The sequence below is a fragment of the Pelophylax lessonae genome (genome assembly GCF_965119305.1).
Source record: "Pelophylax lessonae genome assembly, chromosome: 3".
In the NCBI taxonomy this organism is placed as follows: Eukaryota; Metazoa; Chordata; class Amphibia; order Anura; family Ranidae; genus Pelophylax; species Pelophylax lessonae.
In genome coordinates, this window is record NC_138770.1 from 356,782,673 (window position 1) to 356,806,593 (window position 23,921).

The 23,921-nt window shown below is 40.6% G+C and overlaps 1 protein-coding gene across 1 annotated transcript in view; it reads left to right on the plus strand.

The window, feature by feature from the left end:
* The window catches only part of BCKDHB (branched chain keto acid dehydrogenase E1 subunit beta), a 312,830-nt gene that overhangs the window by 207,447 nt on the left and 81,462 nt on the right, over positions 1–23,921 (plus strand). Inside the window, exon 9 of the mRNA XM_082250082.1 lies at positions 17,605–17,691. Within this exon, the coding sequence (XP_082106208.1) occupies positions 17,605–17,691 (87 nt within the window). The remainder of the gene's footprint in view (positions 1–17,604; positions 17,692–23,921) is intronic.

Below are 23,921 nucleotides of genomic sequence, written 5' to 3' on the forward strand. Positions count from 1 at the left end.
AAAAAATACTGGTTTTAACTTGTAAACAAAAAGTGTCCGAAATAGGGCTGGGGCTTAAGTGGTTAATGGCTGAGTTATTTTGAAGAAACAGAAAATTTACACTGTTATAGCTGTACACTCACTACATTGTAGCAAAGTGTAATTTCTTTAGTGTTGTCACATGAAAAGATATAATAAAATATTTTAAAAAATGTGAGGGATGTACTCACTTTTATGATATACTGTATCTGTGTATCAATTTCTGGAAGCTGACACGATCCTGGGCTAGTGCAAACATGATGCCTTCTCTTCATGTATACTAATGCATTCAGATTGTACTCTATGCTAATGCAAGCTGAGTTAGAATATACCTTTTCCAGTTAATTTTTCAGTAGCTGTTGTGGATTCTTGTGTGCAGTGGCTTCCATGCAGCTCCACCTACCCTGATGCAGGTGTTACTAGTACTTGACCTTGTTGCTTCTAAGCAACCAGTGGATGCCCTTCCAGTGTCCATTGGCCACTATATATTTTTGGAAGGCACAGTGCTGACTGGAGCCCTGTACAGGCCTGTGTTACCAGAACACAGTTCTGTGTTGCCATATGCAACAGCTATTCTTTTGTTTGCTAAACAATTCTGCTATAAGGTCACGGTCATTACATAGTCAGGTTGAAAAAAGACACAAGTCCATCTGGTTCAACCAAAAAAAAAAAAAAAAAACCGTATTGAAAACCCAACCATACAATCCCATATACACAATCCTATACCCGCAGTTGATCCAGAGGATAGTGAAAAAACCCCAGCAAAGCATGATCCAATTTGCTACGGCAGGGGAAACAAAAAAACGTTCTCATCCCCCGAGAGGCAATCGGATATTCCCTGGATCAACTTTACATAAAAAAAAAAATGTAATACCCACTTATATGAAGTACACCCAGGAAAGAATCTGGGCCTTTTTTAAAGCAAACTAATGAGCTAGCTAGAACCACCTCTGGAGGGGGTCTATTCCACAATTTCACAGCTCTTACGGTGAAGAAACCTTTCCGTATTTGGAGACTAAATCTGTTTTCCTCTAGGGGTAAAGAGTGCTCCCTTGTCCTCTGTGTTGACCTTAAAGTGAACAACTCAACACCAAGTTCACTATATGGACCCCTTATGTATTTATATATGTTGATCATATCCCCCCTTAATTCCTCTTCTCAAGAGAGAATACATTCAGTTCCTCTAATCTTTTCTCATAGCTGAGGTCCTCCATGCCTGTTATCAGTTTGGTTGCCCTTCTCTGCACTTTCTCCAGTTCCCCAATATCCTTTTTAAGAACTGGTGCCCAAAACTGAACTGCATATTCCAGATGAGGTCTTACTAATGATTTGTACAGGGGCAAAATGATATCTCTCTCACTGGATTCCATGCCTCTTTTAATACAAGGAAGGAATTTGCTTGCTTTGGAAACCACAGCTTGGCATTGCATACTATTATTAAGCTTATGATCTACCAGAACACCCAGATCCTTCTCCGCTATGGATTCCCCCAGTTCTACGCCACCTAGTATGTATGATGCATGCAAATTCTTAGCCCCCAAGTGCATAACTTTACATTTATCAACATTAAACCTAATTTGCCACATTAAATCTAATTTGCCACATTGACGTGACCATGCATTTATAGCAGAGAGGAAAATTCAGCCAAATTAAAGGCATATTGACCTGGCCAGCTGAAAACAGTTCTGTGTTGCCATATGCCTTAAGTCCATGGCAGCGAATGGATTGAAATAAAATTCAGATCAAAACCTAATTACTCTTAAAAATGCTTTCTCCCCTTTTCAAACGCCTATTCTGACTAACCTGTATAAGAAAAGATCTGTATACTTGCCTATTTTCAGACTGCTCCACCCCGATCCCATCACATTATCTCCCCTCTGTCAGCCAGTTGCAATTTCAGGAGAATGGAAAAAGCAGCCGACAATAGGTGGCAATGCCTAGGAGTGGTGATCCTACTCGTAGGCTTCCCCTGGCCCATCTATTGTAGGCACTCCCTCCTTTCCCCTGTAGCTTTGGCTGAGTGACAGAGGGGAGCCGATCAAATAACTGGACCGGACCAGTTACAATAAGTATACATGCCTTTTCTTATGCAGGTTAGTCAGAATAGGTGTTAGGAGGGGGGAGGAAGCATTTGTGTGTTTTTTTTTTTTTTTTTTTTTTGTTCGGTAGGTTTTGACTGGAATTCTACTTTAAGGATTGGATTTTCACAGACAAAACCTGTGTTACGGCCTGCCATTTAAGATCACCAATCTATTTTAAATGAAATTGAAGGTTAAGATAAGCATGTAAAATATTTTTTTTCACTCTTTTTTTACATTTTATAATTTCAGTAATTCAATTAAAAAAGTGAAACTCCTATATTATATATAGATGTGTTACACACAGAGTGATATTGTTTAAGCATTTCTTGAATTTAATTTTAATTTTTATTATGGCTCATAGCTAGTGAAAACCCCAAATTCAGTATCAGAAAATTTGAATATTATATAAGACCAAATAAAAAAAAATTTTTTTTTACCATAAGTTTTTTATTGGATTTATAGAGAGTAATACAAAGCCATGAAAGGCTACAAGGTGAACAGTGGTATTCAGAATGCAAATATATATAAAGAATATTGAGTATCCCAGATATTCGTAGCTAACATTTCAAAAGCATAACGAAATATTGCCTTTGGCATCAAGTTAAGAACTGTAAAGCTGTTTAAAGTTAACAGGAGCTTCAACTCTTTAAAGAGCTATATATGTGATAACCAGTAGGTATATAATAACCATAAGGAGAAGCAGTGTGTTACATCAATATTGTGAGATTCAATAACAGATGGCACCCATGGGTATAGGGTCCTCGGGGCCAAATAGAGTTAGTAAGGTCAGGGGGAGATTGAGGGGTTTATTGAGGGAGAGTGTATCTAGGTCAAGAAACCATAGCTCCCATTGTGTCAGAAATTTGTGGAAGTCAGGTGAGCCTTTGCAAACGTACTCCATGGCACAGTGATCATTAAGGACATTGAGTATAAGTTGGTTGGAAGGTAGAGGGGTCGGGCTATTTGAAAGTCTGGTGGCGATTAGGAAGTGTGTGATCAGAGGGTGTAATGATGGGGGCCAAGCTTCAAGTCCTATTCCCAGAAGGGCCATCTGTGGGGTTAGTGAAACAGCAATGCCAGTGAATGTCTTTGGGCAGGCCTCCATTTCTAACCAAATAGGTCCTAATACAGGGCAGTCCCACCAGATGTGGCAAAAGGATCCCTCCAAGGAACAGTTCCTCCAGCAGTTAGGGGAAAGTAAAGGGAAAAAAAAATTGATAATTTGGAAGCGGAATAATACCATCTATGGTACATTTTCATAACGGTTTCCCAATGTGTAATGTTTTTAGAAAAAATTCCGGGCCTCTTAAGATCTTTATGCCACATTGCGTTGGGGGCAGAGAAGTGAAGAGATTGATTCTCAGTATGTCATTTTGGGAGATTTTGTAGTTAGCTTGAGGAATGGTAAGGAGTGTGTGTGTGTGTGTGTGTATATGTGTGTGTGTGTGTGTATATATATATATATATATATATATATATATATATATATATATATATATATATAGTAGATATTCCTTTCATGGATGTGTTGAGAAAACGATTTTTAATGCAGAAATGTTGGCTTACTGAAAAGTATGTCCATGTAAAGTATAGTCGGGCTCCTTTTGCATGAATTACTGCATCAATGCAGTGTGGCATGGAGGCAATTAGCCTGTGGCACTGCTGAGGTGTTATGGAAGGCCGGGTTGCTTTCATAGCTGCCTTCAGCTAGTTTGCAATGTTAGGTCTGGTGTCTCATCTTCCTCTTGACAATACCCCACAGATTCTCTATGGGTTTAAGTCAGGCAAGTTTGCTGGCCAATCAAGCACAGTTATATCATGTTCATTAAACCAGGTATACGTACTTTTGGCACTGTGGGCAGGTGCCAATTCCTGCTGGTTAATGAAATCAGCATCTCTATAAAGCTGGTCAGCAGAAGGAAGCATGAAGTGCTCTAGAATCTAGAGGGAAGGGAAAGTTAGAGGGCTGCTTGCGCTGACTTTGGACTTGATAAACAGTGGACACAGTGGACCAGTGGTCCTTTGGAAATAAAGGTCCCAGAGTCTGGAGGAAGAGTAGAGAGGCAAAGAATGCAAGTTGAATGAGGTCCAGTTTGAGGTTTCCAGTCAGTGCCCACAATTTGCGTGTAATTTCTGCTCCTTGAAAGCCCAAAGGTGCTCCTTGTATTTTGGGCCCCTTTATGTGGTTAGGCTGGGAAAGTCTCACATGTTGCATCCCCATACTTGGGAGGCATTGCAGAATGTGTTTTGGGGTGCAAGTATGCTTATGCTGTGTGTGAGACATAACTTGTTGAAATGACAACTTTGTGATTAAAAACAAAAAAAACGTTTTTACTTTATTCATTTTCCAAAAAATTGTGAAAAAAATAGAACGTCAAAAAATTCACCATGTCTCCTAATAAATACCTTGGACTGACTACTTTCTATAGATATGTAAACAAGAAATTTCCCAAGAAATTAGACATTTTTGAGAAATTTCCCAAATGAGATAGGTTGTCAGTACATCAGGACTAATCAATTTTCAAATACCGTATTTATCGGCGTATAACACGCACCTTCACTTTAAGAGGATAGTTTCAGAAAAAAACATTTTAAATATTTAAAAATAACAGTACACTGCCCCTTTCATTAAACAGCCCCCTATACATTTCACAGTCCCCCCCCCCCCCATGCACAGTTCATACCCCCTTTTATTACAAAGCCCCTTTTACATTGTACAGGCCCCCTGCACTCCCAGGAGACCCCCAATTTCCTGGGACAGCCCTGCCAGCTTACTCTAAATTAAAAACAAAATCACTGCTAGCCCCTTTCCATAGATGCTTCCTACAGTGTGTCACTGTTATTGTAAAACGATGCCTCTAATTACCTCAGTAGCTCCGTTCTTCCATGGCTGGTCGTGTGACTGCTCTCCTCTGACGTTTAATGGGCAGTCATGTGATCGCTCTCCTCCACCAATTCAAAGCTATACTCAGAGGAGGAGGAGCGGGAGGAGGATAGCAGCCAGCAAGAACAAAACGTACAAGGTATTTAGAGGCACCATTTCTTAATGACAGTGATATACTGTAATGTAGGAAGGATCTATAAAAAAGAGCTGGCAGTGATTTTTTTCTTAACTGCAGAGTACGCTGGCAGGGCTGTCCCAGGGCCAGGAGAGGCGGGGCGGCCGGCCTGACACCCCTCCAATGTGTGGCACCCGGGGCGGACCGCCCGATCTCCGCCCCTCCCTGTTAGAAAAAGCAATATCGGCGTATAACATGCACCCACTCTTTGCACTATATTTTCAGGGGAAAAAAGTGCGTGTTATACGCCGATAAATACGGTATATATACAATACAGTAGTTTGTATACTCTATAATTTTCACACAGACTAATGTACACTTATTTGATATATCTTTTACCCAAGATATATAGCACAATACATTCTGGGCTACATTTATGAAGGAAGAATATTTATTTGCAACATTTTTCAACAGAATCAAGCAAAAACATTTTCTTTCCCTTTTTTTTATTTATTTAACAAAAAATTAAAAACCCGGTGGGGATTAAATACCACCAAAAGCTTGATCTGTCTAAAAAAAAAAAACTAATTTCATTTGGGAACGGCGTTGCATGACCGTTTTAAAAACGTAAAAATTGCCTGCGCAGGAAGGGGGGGGAAAGTGTCCAGTATTGAGGAGTTTAAATATTTTTTTTTTTTTTCTGGGGTCCAACTTTCATTTTCATGAATGGTTTTATTATGATAAATGTTACCTTTTTAAAGTTTTACCTTTTTGAACTGAACCCAAAAGCAAACATCCACTGTATTTTAAAGCTTTTTACAAATCCTTAGATGAGGTTACTGCATCATTTTTTTTTTTTTTTTTTAGGTTTTCTTTCTTTTATTCCACCTGGTGATCTATCCAGTAAGTCTGTTGTTTTTCAACAGAACAAGCTGTCCTGAACATGTAGCAGTTAGGGGTTTGAGGTAAACCATTTAACACTGACGGGGGTTCTTACAATGATGAGCTTTTATTCACAGTATTTATGTAGGATCTTTATCATAAAAGGAAAAATGTTTTGCTAGTGAAATTCATCTTTTTTTACTAAATACTACCGTTAAGCAATGAAAGTGGATTATTGGATGAAATGTGTCTGCTACAGTAGAGAAGTTTTATGAAGAACTGGATAAGCGCAGGCAACAGGTGTGTTTTATGCAGACCTTATTTATTTGCTGTGGTCATAAAGATAATGCTTTAAGTGGATAATAATGCTGTAAATTTTTTTATTAACTCAGCGGTCCAAGTAGTTCCAGAAGCAAAGTCATAGAGGCCACAAGACTGACATAAAAATGCAGAACGGAGCTCAGGTGTTTTAGGGGCTCTTATTGTTGACTTTTGCTGCTTGGTGCATACGTTGTCTGAGAATCCCAGCTGTGTTTCATGGAAACACTTTGTCTTCACATAACTCATGATGCTGCAAAGGATTTATAGCTGTTGACATGAGAAATGCGTCTGGTCCAAATGTTTCCATCACGTTATTTTTGGATAGACAGTCTAATGTGTAGTTGTGCACTGCTGAAAAGACAAAACACAAAGTACATTCTGAAATGTTATCAGATGGTATTTGATGTGTTTACATTTCCGCTCAACAATTTTTTTTTTTTTTTTTTTCTATACAAAAGATCAATGCTGATAATTTGACAGTCTGTTCTATGATGTTCATACAATGATAGTGGTGCATGGTCTGATGACATTTAGGAAAGAGAAGATGTTTAACCTGGGAGACAACAAGTGCTTTGTGGAGCAGGTGGAAATTGTGATTTCAGTTTGCTCTTTGCTCATCCTATATGATTAGCCAATAATTTTAATCTTCTTCTAGCTTCTGTTTTTGTTTTGGCAAATGAGTTTTGTATAGTGTAGTAGCATAGTATATTGGGCTGCAAATTGTATTTTATGTCAAATATAGCTTCTTCAAGTATCTGTTGTATCCTGCTTATACAGTATGTCCAAATATTGTTTGTTACCTTACATGTAGGGTAGATACATGTGCAGTATGGTGGCAGTCTGCAGACAGGTGAAAACTGACTTTTCTAAGGTACCCTATGGTAACATTGAAATGTTTGCTAAAGCTGAACTTCAGGCAAACCACTAAATATATTATAAATCAAGGTGCACTGATCAAATTTGGAGATTGCTGCACTGAAAATTCCTGAATATTGGAATGATGAAAAAAATAAAGTGCGCTATCCTGTATATGTATATGACCACAAAGAATCACTAAATATCTGAAACATCCACAGTAACCCAGTGGCGCTGTGAATGTGAACCAACATGCAGTGTTTGCTAAATGCACAGAAGTATAATTTCCATAAAAAGACTATTGTACAGAGAGTGTTCAAGTTCTGTATGCTCTATGTACTGTGACCCCAAAAAAGTCCTTCTGATTGTTAAAAAGTTATAATAAAAATCCTGGACAAATCCCAAATATTGGGCAAAGAACAGCTGTCAAGGAATAAGGGAATAGCCGCTTACCAGCTGGCTGCGGGCAAGCAGCGTTGTATCACCTGACTTTTCAATAAATTAAGTATGATCCCTCTCCGTTGGTGTTCTCTGGCCGGTATCTTGTTCGTAGAAACAGCTGACATGAACACAAACCAGTTGGCTCCTTGAGTGCAGTCTCGATCTTCCTTCACTCACTGCTTGCAGCTGACCGGCTCAATGGACAGATGGCATACAGGGGAAGGATAGAGACTCATAGTGCATTACCATTTCCAACAAAAGTTTATTAAAATAGAAGCGCACTTTCATCAGATAAAAAATAAAAGCGGAGCTGACTGGTTTGTGTGAAAGCATGGATCCATCCTGGCTTTTATCAATGGTTCAGGCTGATGGTAATGGTGTAGGGGATATTTTCTTGGCACACTTTGGGCCCTTTAGTACAAAATGAGCATAGTTTAAATGGCACTACCTTCCTGAGTATTGTTGCTGACCATGTCCATCTCTTCAGGACTACAGTGTACCTATCTTCTGATGGCTACTTCAAGCAGGATAATGCACCATGTCACAAAGCTCAAATCATCTCAAACTGGTTTCTTGAACATGAGTTCTCTGTACTCCAATGTACTCCAATGGCCTCCACAGTCACCAGATCTCAATCCAATAGAGCAGTGGTCCTCAACCCTTGTCCTCAGGGCCCACCAACAGGCCAGGTTTGCAAGATAACTGAAATACATCACAGGTGATATAATTTGCTGCTCAGTGATTGCAGTATTCTAGTCTGCATCTCCCCAAGGAAATACTTAAAATCTGGCCTGTTAGTGGGCCCTGAGGACCAGAGTTGAGGACCACTGCAATAGAGCACCTTTGGGGTGTTGTGGAACGGGAGATTCGCATCATGGATGTACAGTTGACAAATCTGCAGCAACTGCATGATTCTATCATGTCCTAATGAACCAAAATCTCTGAGGAATGTTTCCAACACTTTGTTGAATCTATGCCACAAAGAATTAAGTCATTTCTGAAGGCAAAAGGGGGTCCAACCCGATATTAGCAAGGTGTACCTAATAAAGTGACCAGTGAGTATATATTTTATGTGAACGAACCCTTGGCAATAAGGTGTTGGTTGATGTTAATATATTGATGAATCTTGTGATTTCCTTATAATATTTAGCAATATTTTAGATTAAGCCAGTTCCACTTGTATTTTTGTGCTCCATGCCTGCTTTTAGTTTTACTCATTAGATAACCCTGGTCTGTTTTTTGTTTGTTTTTTTAAGATCATGTGCTTCTATACAGTTGGATCAGACTTTGCTTTGAAGTATGCTATGACTAAGGCTGGCCATACGTGTTCAATTTTCTTGTACAATTTTCTGTTAGATTTACCAAAATCCATATAATATGAGGTCAATTGTATCCTATAAGGCAGGCCTTTGTACTACATAGTTGGAGGTAAATCTAAAGAAAATTGTATAATGTATGGCCAGCCTAAGGCTGTTTGCAAGCTTCTCTTGTAAATTTATCAATTGTGCTAATAAAAGTTATGTTTTAGCAAGAACAATTGTCCCGAGTGTGCCTTTCTACCTTGGATTAGTATCTCTTGTTGGGGGTTTGTACCCCAGGCTGCAGCACTGCCTCTATGCCTACCTCATGCTGGTCTTCAGGGGGTGGAGCATGTTTTTTGGGATTGTTTGTAATCCTTTTTTTTTTTTTTTTTTGTAAAATTGGAAATCACAGTGTTAAGATCACAATAAAAGCATAAATCACATTCAACGGCGCTTAAATCCTATTCAATAGCATGATTGTGATCCATAATATTGATAGACTGTCCACATATTATGAGTCATTAATTATATCCAAAATAAGAATGTCCAGTGTTTAAACGGGAAAACATTGAGATGCAGTCTCCTGGGACTTTAAAAGGACTATAATCACAGCTGTGATACAGTGCCTGACCCTGAGTTGGTGGATACCACTGCTGTTAAACATAGCCAGTGCTAATAAGGAGAGAAAGGGGGCTGGGCCTGGACACAGGGAGCTGTGGCTGTGCTTGGGTGCCCCCATAGCCAGGTGCATTTAAAACCAAATGACAGATGGAACAACTACAGTAGAAAACAAGTAGGTGCTTTTCTCTATCGCTCATTGACAGACGTAGTCCTCGGTGATACAGCAACTTCGGGTTATGTTGCCTCCACAGGAGTAGGACTAGACAGGAAATAAAATGCTCTGGCCACACCCCAGGGGCAGTCCCCGAGGGTATATCCTCTCTCTCTCTGCCACAGCAAATCAGTTTTTTTCTGTCTAGTCAGGACCTAGATACCTTGCTGGGATCTTCGGTTCTGGCAGGATTTTTTTCTTAGAAAAGATTTTTTAGACAGCTTTTTTTCTCCAGTGTTCCTGTGAGATCTTCAAGCAAGAAAGCTGAACTGGGCGATGGGCGGGATGTTTAGATCCAGTGGTCACCCCAGTTCAGCCTACGAGCGCGTGCAGGCCATAGCTCCGCGCTGGGTCGGCCGCGACATAGTCCCACTGGAGGGGACTGACCCTGCGAGTTAAACGTCTCGCTAAAACGCCAAGGACCATGAGTCACGGCGTCCGTATTGGTCGACAGCCCTCCAACTTCGGTGGAGAGGGGTACTGTCAGGAGTTGGCGCCCGCCTGGTTCCGGTATGGTGAGTAGTATGTTCCCCTTTTCCCCCTGATGGGTTTTGTGGTGAACGCGGGCCCCTCTCTGTAATGGTAAGGATGGGTTCCCCTCTATCCTATAACATAGCACAGATCCCCCTATATTGAGTGTGATTTGTGTGTACAAAAAAGCCAGCAGGCTTGGTTTGGGAGCTGACAATCTAATTACAAAGTATGTTTAAATGATTGTAATATGTGGCAGCACTGGAATCTTACTGTGTTACTAGAAGTATCCTACCTGTCAGAAGCCACAGGACAGGTATGCGGCTTGCCAGGTCATTCCTCCAGCTGAAGCAGGTCTCCCGACGGCCACGCGGTTTCCGCCAGGGTTCGGTACCGCCGGTCAAGCTGATCTCCATGAGAGAAAGATTTTGTGATGCCTAGTTACTCTGCAGGACGCCGCTATGGACAGGACAGACCGCCGTAGATCGCACGAGGCTGCCATTTTGGCGTAGCCTCGTGTCTGCAGCATGGGGGTGGCCATGTTTGAGGTGACTCAAACACCTCATGGAGCTAGGGGAGGCGCCGGAAGGCGTGCAGAGGGGCGGAGCCGCCTCCTTTCTTCCTGGGCAGCCAGCCAAAGACTTCCTGTTTGTGAACACAGCGCTGTAACCTGTTGCAGTGAACTCTGAGCATCAAGTGGTGAGCCTGGGGGTCTATCTCTCTCTCTCTCGATCAATAGGGATCCCTAGCAGGTAACATTGAGGGGCTTTTGTGGCGCTGGGGGTCTGGGAAAAAAAAAAAAAGTTTTTTTAAGTTTGGATTGTATTTTCCGGGTAGTTACTGGAATAATCATGTACCCTGCCACACAAGTACCCCCACCTGTTTCCCTCGAGGGGGCCACGGGACCCGCCGGTGCACAGAGTATGGATGCATTTACAGCAGTTTTGGAGTCTATGGTGGCTCGGGTGGAGGCGGCCTGTCAGGGACGGGGGTCAAGAAAGCGACCCCCGCCTACCCCTATATTATCTGACATCTCTGACTCAGATTCAGAGATGGTCACTGCAGCTGCAGGTCCCTCTGCAAGGGCTGTTATCTCAGGTAAAGCTCCCTCAGACAGTGAGGAGGACGTTCATTCTTCCGCCATAATTCAGGAAGAAGCATTGGTGGACGCACTAGTTGTGGCGGTGCGGGAAACCTTAAGACTTTTGAGGAATCCCTCATTAAGAAATGGACGGTACCACCAGTGGCACCAGTGGTGGATCCACCTATTTCCAGGCTGAATTAAGCCACGGTTATCCCAGTGGAGGACACTTCGTCCTTTAAGGATCCGGTGAAACAAAAGATGGAAGCAGAGTCCCGCACTATTTTCTCCCTGATAGGGTCAGCATTTAGACCAGTAATTGTTATTGGTCTAGTTTCCCAGACACTAACGGAATGGGCGAGATTGGTACGCCAAGACCTTAGGGGAAAAGATATTCCCCAGGGAACATCTGATTTGATGGAACAGATTATACAAGGGCTACAGTTTGTCTGTGATGCAGCCTTGGATGCTACCCCCCTATTAGGGCATGCATCTATGTCAGCGGTAATCCTCAGACGTGTGCTGTGGTTAAAATGCTGGTCAGCTGACCTAGGTTCCAAAAAGACCTTGACGAATCTCCCTTTTCAGGGGAATCGCCTATTTGGGGCCACCCTAGATGAAATCATTAAGGATGCCACTGGGGGCAAGAGCACTTTCTTGCCACAGGCTGCTAAAGCTAAGGGACCTCGCAACAAGCGAGGACCTTTCTTTACCGCCCATAAAGGGTTCGCACGCCCGGCTGGAACAAGCGGGAAAGGCAAGACTCCTCCAGGAGGGTTCAAGAAAGGCTGGTCAGACAAACAGAGGACCGACTCAGCCAAACCCGAAGCAAAGGATTACACAGCCTGAAGGTGCGCCCCCACCCGGGTTGAGGGTGGGGGGACGTTTTCACCGGTATTCAGGACATTAGATCGAGCATCGACTACTACTACCGGTGCGATTCTTCCCTTCCAACATTTAAGTACTACAGGGAGCGGTAGTCACCGTTCCCTGAATAGATCTTTTCCTTTACCTTTTCCTAAGATTAGTCTCAATTCCCCACAGGAATCGGATCTGGTTGACCAGACAGACCAAGAAGCCTCTAGCCGGGTGACTTCGGTCCCTGAGATTCAACCAGGAGAGATCACCGTTCCTGATAGGAATCAGGTGTCAGATAAATGTGTGGGAACAGAAAACGACCAGACTTTGTCGGATGGTCGGGGCCAGATAGTTCTAGGGACGCCTGGTTCAGATCCCGTCAGTGCCAGTGGTCCTAGAAATTCTAGGCTGGCCTCGTCAAGCCGGCCTGGCCGACTTGGACTTGCTAGTCGCGGACGTTCCGTGGGAACTGCGTCTCAGGGAGTATCTGCGGTCTCGAGGACCAATCTACCATTGTGCTTTACAGTCGCTGGTTTTAATGGCCTGGCCATTGAGACCCAAGTACTGAAGGACAGAGGGTTGTCCGCTTCAGTCATTCCTACCCTTATTAAAGCAAGGAAAGCGACTTCCAGCAGAGTCTATTATCACACATGGATGACTTATATCGCGTGGTGCGAATCTTTAGGATTTCCTCCACGTACCTATTCGGTGACTCGAATATTGGCCTTTTTGCAAAAGGGGGTTGAGCAGAAGCTAGCCTTGAGCACCATCAAGGGTCAAGTTTCAGCATTAGCAATCTTCTTTCAGAAACCTTTAGCTACCAGGTCCTTGGTGCGGAATTTCATCCAGGGGGTGCGGCACCTGGCTCCACCAGTCCGCGCGCCCTTACCGCCCTGGGATCTTAATTTGGTTTTGTCGGTTCTACAGAAACCTCCTTTTGAAAACATCAGGGAGATTCCCTTGCTTACTTTATCCCAGAAGGTGGCCTTCTTGGTGGCTATCACTTCTGCACGCAGGGTGTCAGAACTGGCTGCTTTATCATGCCAGTCCCCATACTTGGTGATTCATAAGGGATAAGGTAGTACTCCATCCTAAGCCATCCTTTCTTCCTAAGGTGGTTTCAGATTTTCATCTGAATGAAGATATTGTACTACATTCCTTGTGTCCTCAGCCCAATCATCAATGGGAACATGCGTTGCATTCCTTGGATGTGGTTCGGGCAATCAGGGTATACCTGAAGGCTACGGAATCGTTCCGTGAGACGGATTCACTTTTTGTGATCACGGATGGCCCCAGAAAGGGGTTGCCTGCATCTGCCGCGACTATTGCCAAATGGATCAGACAGACGGTGGTACAGGCTTATTCTATTAAGGGTCAGAGTCCTCCGTTCCCTGTTAGGGCGCACTCCACTCGAGCGCTCAGTACTTCCTGGGCCTTTCGCCATCAGGCGTCAGTGGTCCAGGTATGTAAGGCGGCCACCTGGTCGTCGGTGCTAACCTTTACAAAATTTTATAAAATTGATGTGATGGCATCAGCGGATGCCTCATTTGGCCGCAAGGTTTTGCAGGCCGTAATTTGAGGAGACCGGTGGTCTACCTCGAGGGTTTTTTTTCTGTTTGAAAATTTTTTTGTTGAGTCTCATCATTAAGGATGAGCATTGTAAACTTCTAGTTGGCACCGGTTGGGCCTTCTAGATTTGGATTTGATTTCCATTTTCCCACCCCTCATTTGTGATACTGCTCTGGGACGTCCCGAAGGTGCTGTATCACCGAGGACTACGTCTGTCAATGAGCGATAGAGAAAAATGGATTTTTGTAAAATCTTACCGTAAAATCCTTTTCTCTTAGCTCATTGACAGACGTAGTACCCGCCCCTCTGTTTTTGAGTTGGGTTGGGTTAAATTCTCTAAACACTGCTTTTGTGACATAACTGATTTGCTGTGGCAGAGAGAGAGAGGATATACCCTCGGGGACTGCCCCTGGGGTGTGGCCCGAGCATTTTATTTCCTGTCTAGTCCTACTCCTATGGAGGCAACATAACCCGAAGGTGCTGTATCACCGAGGACTACATCTGTCAATGAGCTAAGAGAAAAGGATTTTACGGTAAGATTTTACAAAAATCCATTTTTTGCGCTACCATAGCTTACACACTGGCAAAAACGACTGAAACATATGTGACATTAGTAACAGAAGGAAGCAGGGGAAGGAGGAGGGGCTGGACATACTCTAAGATCGCCAAAGCAATCTTGCCTGGAAGTGGAAGCTGGTGCCTGTCAAAATCCGGTACCTGCCCCCCAAGTGACAAATGTGGCAGTCAGGGCTGGCCCAAGACATTGTGCTGCCTGGGGCCAAGAATGAAATGCTGCCCCCCCCCCCCCAAAAAAAAAATCATGCCCAACAAAAGGCCCCACATCCATTATATTATATAACTATAACCTTTAGAAAATATTGTATGTACTGTTATCTTCCGTAATTCACCACCAGACTGGTCCACCAAACACCCACTGTCTGTCCTCAGTCCTCCTGCCACTCCTGTGTCTGGGAGTCAATTTGCTGCCCCTCTCCAAGTTCTGCCTGGGTCCAATGGACCCAGTGGGACCCATGGTAGGGCCGGCCCTGGTGGCAGTGGAGGGGCAAGGGTGCGAACATGCATAGTGGTCAGCTATTGGCTGGCAAGCCATTGTAACATATATTTCTTGAAATTTGATCTCTAGCCCAAAAACTTTTTTTTTTTTCCATTTTTGGCTAAGGATTTTATTTCTGATGTTTTCCTCCATCCTGTCCTGTGGATGACACAGGAAGTGAGGGTAAATCTCCCTATTGGTGCTATAAAGATTAATAAAACTCAGTTTGACATTTTAGCTCTTCTTTCTGCCAGTGCTTTAATCTTTATGTTCCTGGTGGCGTGCTTTCTCTTTTCCCTAGCCCAGTGCCCATTTAGAAAAAAAAAAGGGAAATCTTTTCAACTTAGACACACAGCATTAGAAATGTAATGAAGTGTTTAGTTTTAGCTTAACTCTTGTTAATTGCTAATTGTATAATATTTAAGAAAATACGTATTAAGGTGCTAGAAATACATAGTACACTTTCAGCTCTATAGCTTTAATGAGTTATTGCTCACTGCAAGGCATAGGGTGGTTTGACAGGTAGCACATGTTCGAAATAATAAAATCTCTACTCTGGCAACTGGTAAACATCACCACATTCCTGCTAACATATGCCTCTTTAGTGAATTGCTTGAAAATCTATGAGGCTCATATTACTACTCATTTGTGACTTTTACACAGAAGATGACAGTGATGCCTATTAATCTAAATAGAAGAAACCTAATCTTGGAGCTTAATTTTAATATATATATTTTGAATGCAGAAGATTAATGTGATTCTGATTGGGGAAGGGAAGACCTTAATCTTCAGGGACATTTGGAACATATTTTATGGATATTAAAATATATTCCTGTCTGACTTGGATTTGAACTTTGCATTTTTAGGCACTTCGTTAAGTTTCCAGTTGGGTGCCTTGCCACATCTGGATATAATATTTGGAAAGTTAACCTATACTTTTGCAAACGGAAGATATGGGACAGCTTGTGGTCATGTACAATATAATCAGCCGACTTTAGGATTTAGACAGACATCTTTAAAATAAATCATCCATTTTGTTGGTAGTAGTCTGTTCTTGGTGCTTTGGGTAACTTTATATCTTTTGCTGTGTTTTGAGTAGAAAAGCTATCATTAGCAACTGATTTATCTCCACTCTTGACATTGGTTGTTGCAGGAATCCTTTAAATTTTGACTTACCACAAGGGTCTGTGCCTCCAAATTTCCCTCTTTCTGACTCTGTTTGTAAAATCTAATTTATTAGGTTTCATAATGATTTGTCTTATTGTTTTACACCATATTACATCTGTAACCTCCGCTTGATTAAAAAAATGTTTTTCACATATTTATTTTTTTATGTGCTTGGGGTGCAAGTACAGGAAATCCTTATTCCATATAGATGACAGAGCTTCACAGAAAATGGATTTAAAAGTAGTCCATCGTGGGAGGGTTTTTTGGGCTTACGTCACTAATATCCGAGAAAGCAAACTACCATTAGGTGTTGGACAAGATGTGCTTTATTACGTATATTTGAATGATTTCTATGCAGTGCAGTTTAAAGCGTTTGTAAAGCTTCATTTTGTTTATTAAAATAATAAACATGTTATACTTGCCTGCTCTGTGCAATAGTATTGAACAGAGTGGCCCCGATCCTCCTCTTATTGAATCCCCCAGTGGTACTCTGGGCACCTCCTCTCCTCTTGGTTCCTATGGGCATGCACCTGCGGGCTCATTTCGAGACTGGCTGCGTGTGTCTATTGCAACACACTGCACGGCTTAGACTTGCCCCTGCTCTCTGCTCACAGCATTTGATCGACAACTGCAGGAGCCAATGATTCCCACTGCTGCCTCTGTGAGCAGAGAGCGAGAAAGCCCCTGTAGACGGGCACAGCATTGGATTGAAATTGGACTCAGGTAAGTATAGGAGAGAGTGAGGGGGTGGTACATTTTTTACTTTAATGCAGATAATGCATTACTGTCAAATGTCCAGCCTTCAGAACCACCCAAAGGGCAGTTTACAGGTATTGCCTTTTTAAGAGAAATTGGGTCCTTGCTTTTCATAAAATTCCCACTACTATTTTGTGCGTGTGTGAGATGTGCTGTTGAAATTCCTCTTGATCAGGCAGAATGTAACAGGGCTTCCCATGTATGTGCTGGCACAACTTTGAAGCATGACATTTTAGGTATTCATTTAGTAGGTGTAACATTCTTTTTCACATTATAGAAAAATATTGGGCTAACTTTACGGTTTCTTATTTTTTAATTTAAAAAATCTGACCACTGCGCAAATACAGTGTGACGTAAAGTATTGCAATGATCTCTATTTTATTCTCTAGGGTCTCTGCTAAAACTAAATATAAATAAATAAATAAAAAATATATATATATATATATATATATATATATATATATATATATATATATATATATAGAAGAGAGAGAGAAAATTAGAAGTAATTTTCTAGCAAAAATGCTGATTTTAATTTGTAAACAACAAGTGCCAGAAATAGGCCTGGTCCTTTGGTGGTTACGTGAATCCAGGCAGGACGATAGCATAGGTTGGTTAAATGAATCCAGGCAGGACGATAGTAGGCATAGGTTGCAGCTTTTGGCACTGGGTGGGTGATCTAATCTGAATGGATAGTCAACTGTTGATTTTGTAACCATTGGTTCTTGAGGTTTTTTTTTTTTTTCATACTTCAGAGGCACTATGTCCGAACATGTTAGACAAGAGTTGCTTTTTGCAATCTCACCTGTGCTTTCTAAATTTGAATTTACTTATTTCAGGTTTTGTGACTGAAAAAGTGATATTGTGTATTTTCATTAAAAAAATAACAAGTCTGACATTTATTTTTCTGTTTTCTAGTCCGTGGTAAAGACTGGCCGGTTATTGATCAGTCATGAAGCTCCAGTAACAGGAGGCTTTGCATCAGAAATAAGCTCAACAGTACAAGTAAGTCTGTCAGTAGATTCAAATGCTTGGTGGTCCAGATTTGAAGTTACCGGAGTACGAAACCTCTTTACTTAATTGATATCAAATTTAGGTTATGTTAAAGCTTTTACGGGGGAAGTGAGGTTCTGTGCAAGTAAAGCCCGATTGCCTTGAAGGGTCATACCCAGGTGGAGCACCAGCATGCTGAAACTCTCCTGGGACTGAAATACTATTCATTAAGTTTTTATACTTTGTTGCAGAACCTTTATAGAGAAACTTTCATCAATGACAGCCTAGCATTTTGTTATGCCCCATTACAATAGCATTTATTTGCATACATATATTTTTTTTAGTTTGTTTATCCAGCACAATGTCCTGTTTTTAAATAATTGTAGATTTTTTTCCTTTCGTGCCTAACGCCTATGCAAAATATTACCCTGCACCGAATAGAACTGCAGAGCTAAATTATTTTTGCACTAGTGGGCCACAAATACTCCAAATCCAGTGTGCATGCTAATGGTTTGCCTATCAGATGAAAGATTCCAGTTACATGTAAGAGGTCTATTAAAGGAATAAAACCCTAAATAATCTTACTTGTGACAGTGTCCTTTTAATGTACAGTTGATAGGGCTTGTTCACATCAAATAAGTTGGCCTGTTCTTGTCTCTTCATAACAAGAATTTGTTTATGGAAATTGCTAACTTCAGCTTTTTAATTGTACGCATTTTAAAATATGCATATTTATCATATTGGTGTTATTGACCCACGTATACAAATTCTGGTCACTTTATATACTCCATGTCAAAAATGATAATTTTTCTAAAACTTACATAGATTATGTATATTACTTGCATCTGGTGGCTTTAAAGTGAATATGTGGCAAAGCTATGTAGATTCAAGTATTTACATATTCTCAACCAGCTTTAAATATTCGCAGCAGAAGCACTAAATTTGTCCAAGAGTGCTCTGTTTACATTAAATATCACTGCTGAGAGGGGGGAGTAGAGTGATTGAAGCTTCATAGAGACATTATGTCAGTGCTACAGCTGTATATTGCAGTATAAGAAATTGTACAATTTCACAGCATTTGAAATGTATGGGGGGGAAACAATTTGTTTAATGCCCCTCGAATATTATTCATTTGAACCCTGATTATGTAGTTTGTTGAAAGCCTATTCGATGTGCAGTACTTTTAGAGTTTTGAGTGTCTTTTTAGATTATAACTCTAGCTCCTTTTTCTTTGTCCTTTTTAAAATACTTTTCATTTTTGTAGCTTATTTATATAGTCAGAATGTATGTAAATTATTTTACTTTGTATAACTCCCATTTTGTGTTCAAGAATTAAAAAAAAAAAATGTAAATGTTGCAAATTAAAACTAAAAGTTACTCATCTGCTTATTTGCCTCTCTATTTTTGGAAAGGCAACTGTGCTCTATGTATAAATCCGTCATATGTCAAGTTCCAAATTAGGAGGTGTCTTCTCCTAACATCCACTCTATACGTATCCATATGTATATAACCATCATATGATATGAAGTAAAAGAATCACACATAGTATAAAATCCAATAAATGTAATATGCGGGGAAAAAACTTCAAACATACACAGTGTTAGTGCATATAGCATTCTAGTTTTATATGAAATAGCATGGATAAATAAATATAGGTGCCCTTATTCCTCTGCTCCCTTTCTGTGACTTGCCTGTAGATCAATGCATGCTGTAATAATGATGTGGCTCAAGGCTGGCAGTGAATTTTATACTATGTGTGAGTGCTCTTCTACTTATCATAGGATACGAGAAAATATGTATAGAGGAGTGGTGGAGTAAAAAAAAAAAAAAGAAAAGGACTAAAAGAGGACTTGGCTTAAAACTAGTAGGAGGAAATGTCAAAACGAACCTTAGACAGTATTAATCTACTCAAAGAAAATAGCTAAATGTTTGGTACAGACTTCCAGCACAGTTAGCGAGTCAGTCAACAGTAAGTGAATGTAAACATGCTTGGAACAAACCTAGATCTATACTCAAGACAAAAAAGTTAAAATAAAAGGGAGTGGGGGAATTTAATGGGCCACTAGGTCTTTTTCTATATTAGCCTGAAAGATTAAAATGAATGCAGCACATGACAACAATCAGCAGTGTCTGCACATGAATGAACACGTTGAAAGTTCTTAAGCTAATGACATTCTTTGGTATTTTTTTTTTTTTTAATAAAAAGGAACACAATGAATATAGTATGCAACCTTTCATTTTTTTCATTTTTAGTTTCAATATGTTTATTTTATTTGTATCTTAATAGCTTGTAAAATTCTCTAATGTACAGTCATGGCCAAAATTTTGGCACCCCTGCTTTTCCGTCAGATAATGCACCACTTTGCCCAGAATATTAAATTGAGGGTGCCAATTTTGTCCAGTCCATTTCTGGAGTTTTGCATGGAATGTATCAGATTTGGCTTTTTGTTTTCTTCACTGTCATACCAATACAAACAAAAGAAATAAACACGAGAATGCCTAAACATTTGTAATTGCAACAATTCTCTGGGCAAAATACAGTGACTGTATGTTAGGGACTTTTCATTTCAAATATCAAAATATTTGAAGTTGTCATTTAGAAATCCCCCCCCCCTTTTTTTTTTTTTTATAATTTAATCACCAAAATAATCTGTTGCCTGCTTATATAGTTGCTTTCAATATCTATACTAGGATTTATGATTATAGTACTTTAATAGGAAAAACTGTAAATATACCATGGGGTATATTTATAAAGCATGACATTCACCAAAACATTCACTGCAGGTGAATCTTCCCCTTGTGTGTGTTAATAAAATAAAAAAGATGTGTGTGTGTATGTATAAATATAGTAATTTTAAGAGAAAAATCTGCTCTTTCAGTTAACTCAAAATGTTCTTGCTTTTGTCCCTGTACATTTAGCATATATACAACTAAATAATAGGAAACAACAATCATGAGCAAGCTGCAACATCTCATGACAATACTGGGTGTGCTTTGGTGTATAGTGTAGTAATGCAATTAGGTTTTTCCAAATACATTTACAGATGCACATTTTCTAAGGGCTTAAGTTAATCCTCCTTTTGAGTAATTGTAATTGAAAAAGCATTAGCTTAAACAAACAAAGTGTGTGCCATATTTAAGCACTGCAAAGCATAATCTCTTAGACAATGTAAATATTTTATTTAAAAATTGCACTAGTGTGCAGATTGTCATATACAGCAAGATATCTAGTACAAATGTGCTTTAAGAAAAAAATAAAATTCTTTTCTTGCTGGATTAAGTGGATAATTGTTGAGCCAAAACTGTTCGAGATTGTGGTAGATATTTCTTCTCATACATGTGGAAATAATAAGGTTTCAATAAGGAGTCCAGTTGGAGTGCACGGTTATTTTCCAGATTTTTGTTCCATCCATACAGTGAGATCCTTTTGCCCAAAATAGGCATATGCAGTTCCCTTCTAATTGTATATGGCTCAGAACCTTCGTGTCAAGGTTTGGTTTATTAAAACAAATATGATTACTAATCTGACAGCACAGTTAGTTTGTGTTCAAAGATAATTTTAACATTTAAAGCCCAAGTCCAGCAAAATATTTTAAAAATAAAAAACCCTCATCAGATGCTTAAATAAAAAAGCAGCTCAGGCTGCAATACTCCACCCTCCTTCGATACCGCCCCTCACAGTAAAACTTTTTGCCACTAAATATCTTCAGTCCTCTAGGTTAGTGTCTTTCAACCCAAAAGACTATGGAAATTCTGTGAATGAAGAGTGTCATAGACCCACCTCCCCAGCATCACCAAGCTGCCCTTCACTCACCATTGACAGGACACAGACCCAGTGTCATTAAACCCATCAGCAGGGTATCTTTTAAGAAAAGCCTAATTGCAATTGTAATCCCCTATTAAAAGTAATCCCCCTATTAAAACTAAGTTATCAAATGGAATTAGATCTGTGGGGGCTAAGGAGGACGAGGAGTAGGATGATGCCCTGGAGACATGTCGGGGTGTGTCGCCGAAGCTGTCGGACCGCTTGACCCAGACCTTTATACTCAACCAGGCTTATCTCACCCCCCCTTAGACTGTCTAAATATAACCCTGACCTGGTCCCCTCTTGCCCTATGTGCGGAGACCCTGAGGCATCCTTTTTCCATCTATTATGGAGTTGTCCCCAACTGCAGGTTCTATGGCGACAGATTGTCACTTTCCTCCATGACAAAATGGGATCTCCTCTCCAACTCTCCCCTAAGGCGTGCCTTCTGGGGGTTTACCTGGACGCAGAGATGCCCAAATCCACTATAATATTTCTTCAAGAAACATTGTTCGTGGCACGTAAACTGATAGCCAGACAATGGATGAGGAACACTCCCCCTACTTTTGGGCTCTGGATTAAAGAAATAAACAATATCCTCCCACTTCATAAAATTCTATATAAACAACGGGGTTGTCCTCAAAAGTTTAATAAGATATGGGACAGATGGGTGCAATGTCCTGATACGGGTCAGTAGTGCTGTGAGTAGTTGTCCCTTGTTGGTCATGTCCACCATTATGCATTTTCAAGACTGCAGGTTGCTCAGCTACTCTTCCTACCGTATGTGCTTGTACAGTTGATATGTGTTCTCTTGAGTGATTCTTCTTGTATGTACCTTTACCAACTATGAACATGGACAAAGTTTCAGTGTATATTCTATTTTTGTATTGTACCAAATTTTTCAATAAAACTCACTGTTTTCAAAAAAAAAAAAATGGAATTAGATCATAAAATACCTGACTGATATGTGATTACACTAACAGTCCAAGAATAACAATCCGTGTGATACCGAACATGTCTATATCATACTGTACAGCAGAAAGAATGTTTGTTCTCTATCAAAGCATGGTACCATTCAGTGTATATTGCAAAGTGTGTTAGTTGTGGTCACTTGCTTTGCTCTATGCACACTATAAATCATATAGTCCCTTATTCAATTTAGAAGTGAGCAAGAGAGGATGGCTGTGTTTCTACTTGCAGTGGGACCATACAGAATGAGATTACTCTCTAACAGGAATTCAGTTGACAGAAGTAAAAAATGGAAGTGGAGCAGGCTGAGAGCAATAGGAGGTACGTTTTTGAGTTGGAGGAGCTTCAAAAACTGTAGCTGCTGACTTTTAATAGACAGACACTCCCTGCCCAAGGATCCTGTGCCATCCTCACCTATGCCATTTTTTCACTTGTCTTCAGATTCCCGGCGCATGTGAACTGTGGGCAACCAACTGTGAGTCCTTGCAGCTTTATAGTCGGCTGCCCGCTGCACTTTGTGCATAGTCCTGCAGCCTTCTGGGATCTGTGACATGTTTCAGAAGGTTGTAGGCAAGAAGGAGACAGAAGAACTTCCGCTTGTATCACCTACGGGGAAGTGGGAGCAAGCACCCACTCCCCCTCCCAAAAAATATAATCCAAATATGGCAGAGGAGGGGGAGGAGGAAGAACAGCGGATCTGCGCTTTTGGGTGAAGTTCTGCTTTAGGCTCGATTCACACCTATGCATGTTGTTTTTGAGCGTTTCTGTAGTGTTTTTTGCTGTGCTTTCCACAGTTTTTGTGCCATGATTTTACCGCAATTTGCGTTTTTGCAGTTTTTTTTTATTTTTTTTGGGGGGGGGGGGGGATTTGCTGTTGGGCAGATTTAAAAACGCAAATCGCGGTAAAAATGCACTACATGCTTGTCTGCAGCTTCTCCATTGAAGTCTATTGAACCAAAAAAGCAAACTTTTCATTTAAAAAAAGTACCTGGCCTTTTCCAAAAATGCAGAGGCACAGAAATGCCTCTGCATTTTTGATGTGTATGTGTTCATATTGATGTGTACGTGATCCATAGGAACCAATGTTAAAAAAATGTCCTGCATCTCTGCAAAAAGCATGAAAAAACACTTTGGTGTGTAAAGAATACATACTGGAGTTTTTTTTTTTTTTAAACCAGAGTTTAGTGCCACTTTATAACTTTTTTTAGGTTGATATCTTTAATTACAGCAAGTTCTAAGTAACAGGGATCTGGTTCCACTATGTTCCTTGATATTTCTTGCCAAAATGAGCTGATCTCAAGCAGATAAAAATATGTATTTTTTAAATGCAAGCAGTGTAAGTACTTAAATGTTACTTTATACTGCTGGTACTAAGAGCATACTGATAGGACAAAGCGTGACAGATATATGAACTCATCAATATTTTGCTCATCCTTCATTGTCTAGTCATAGGCTAGGGCAGTGGTGG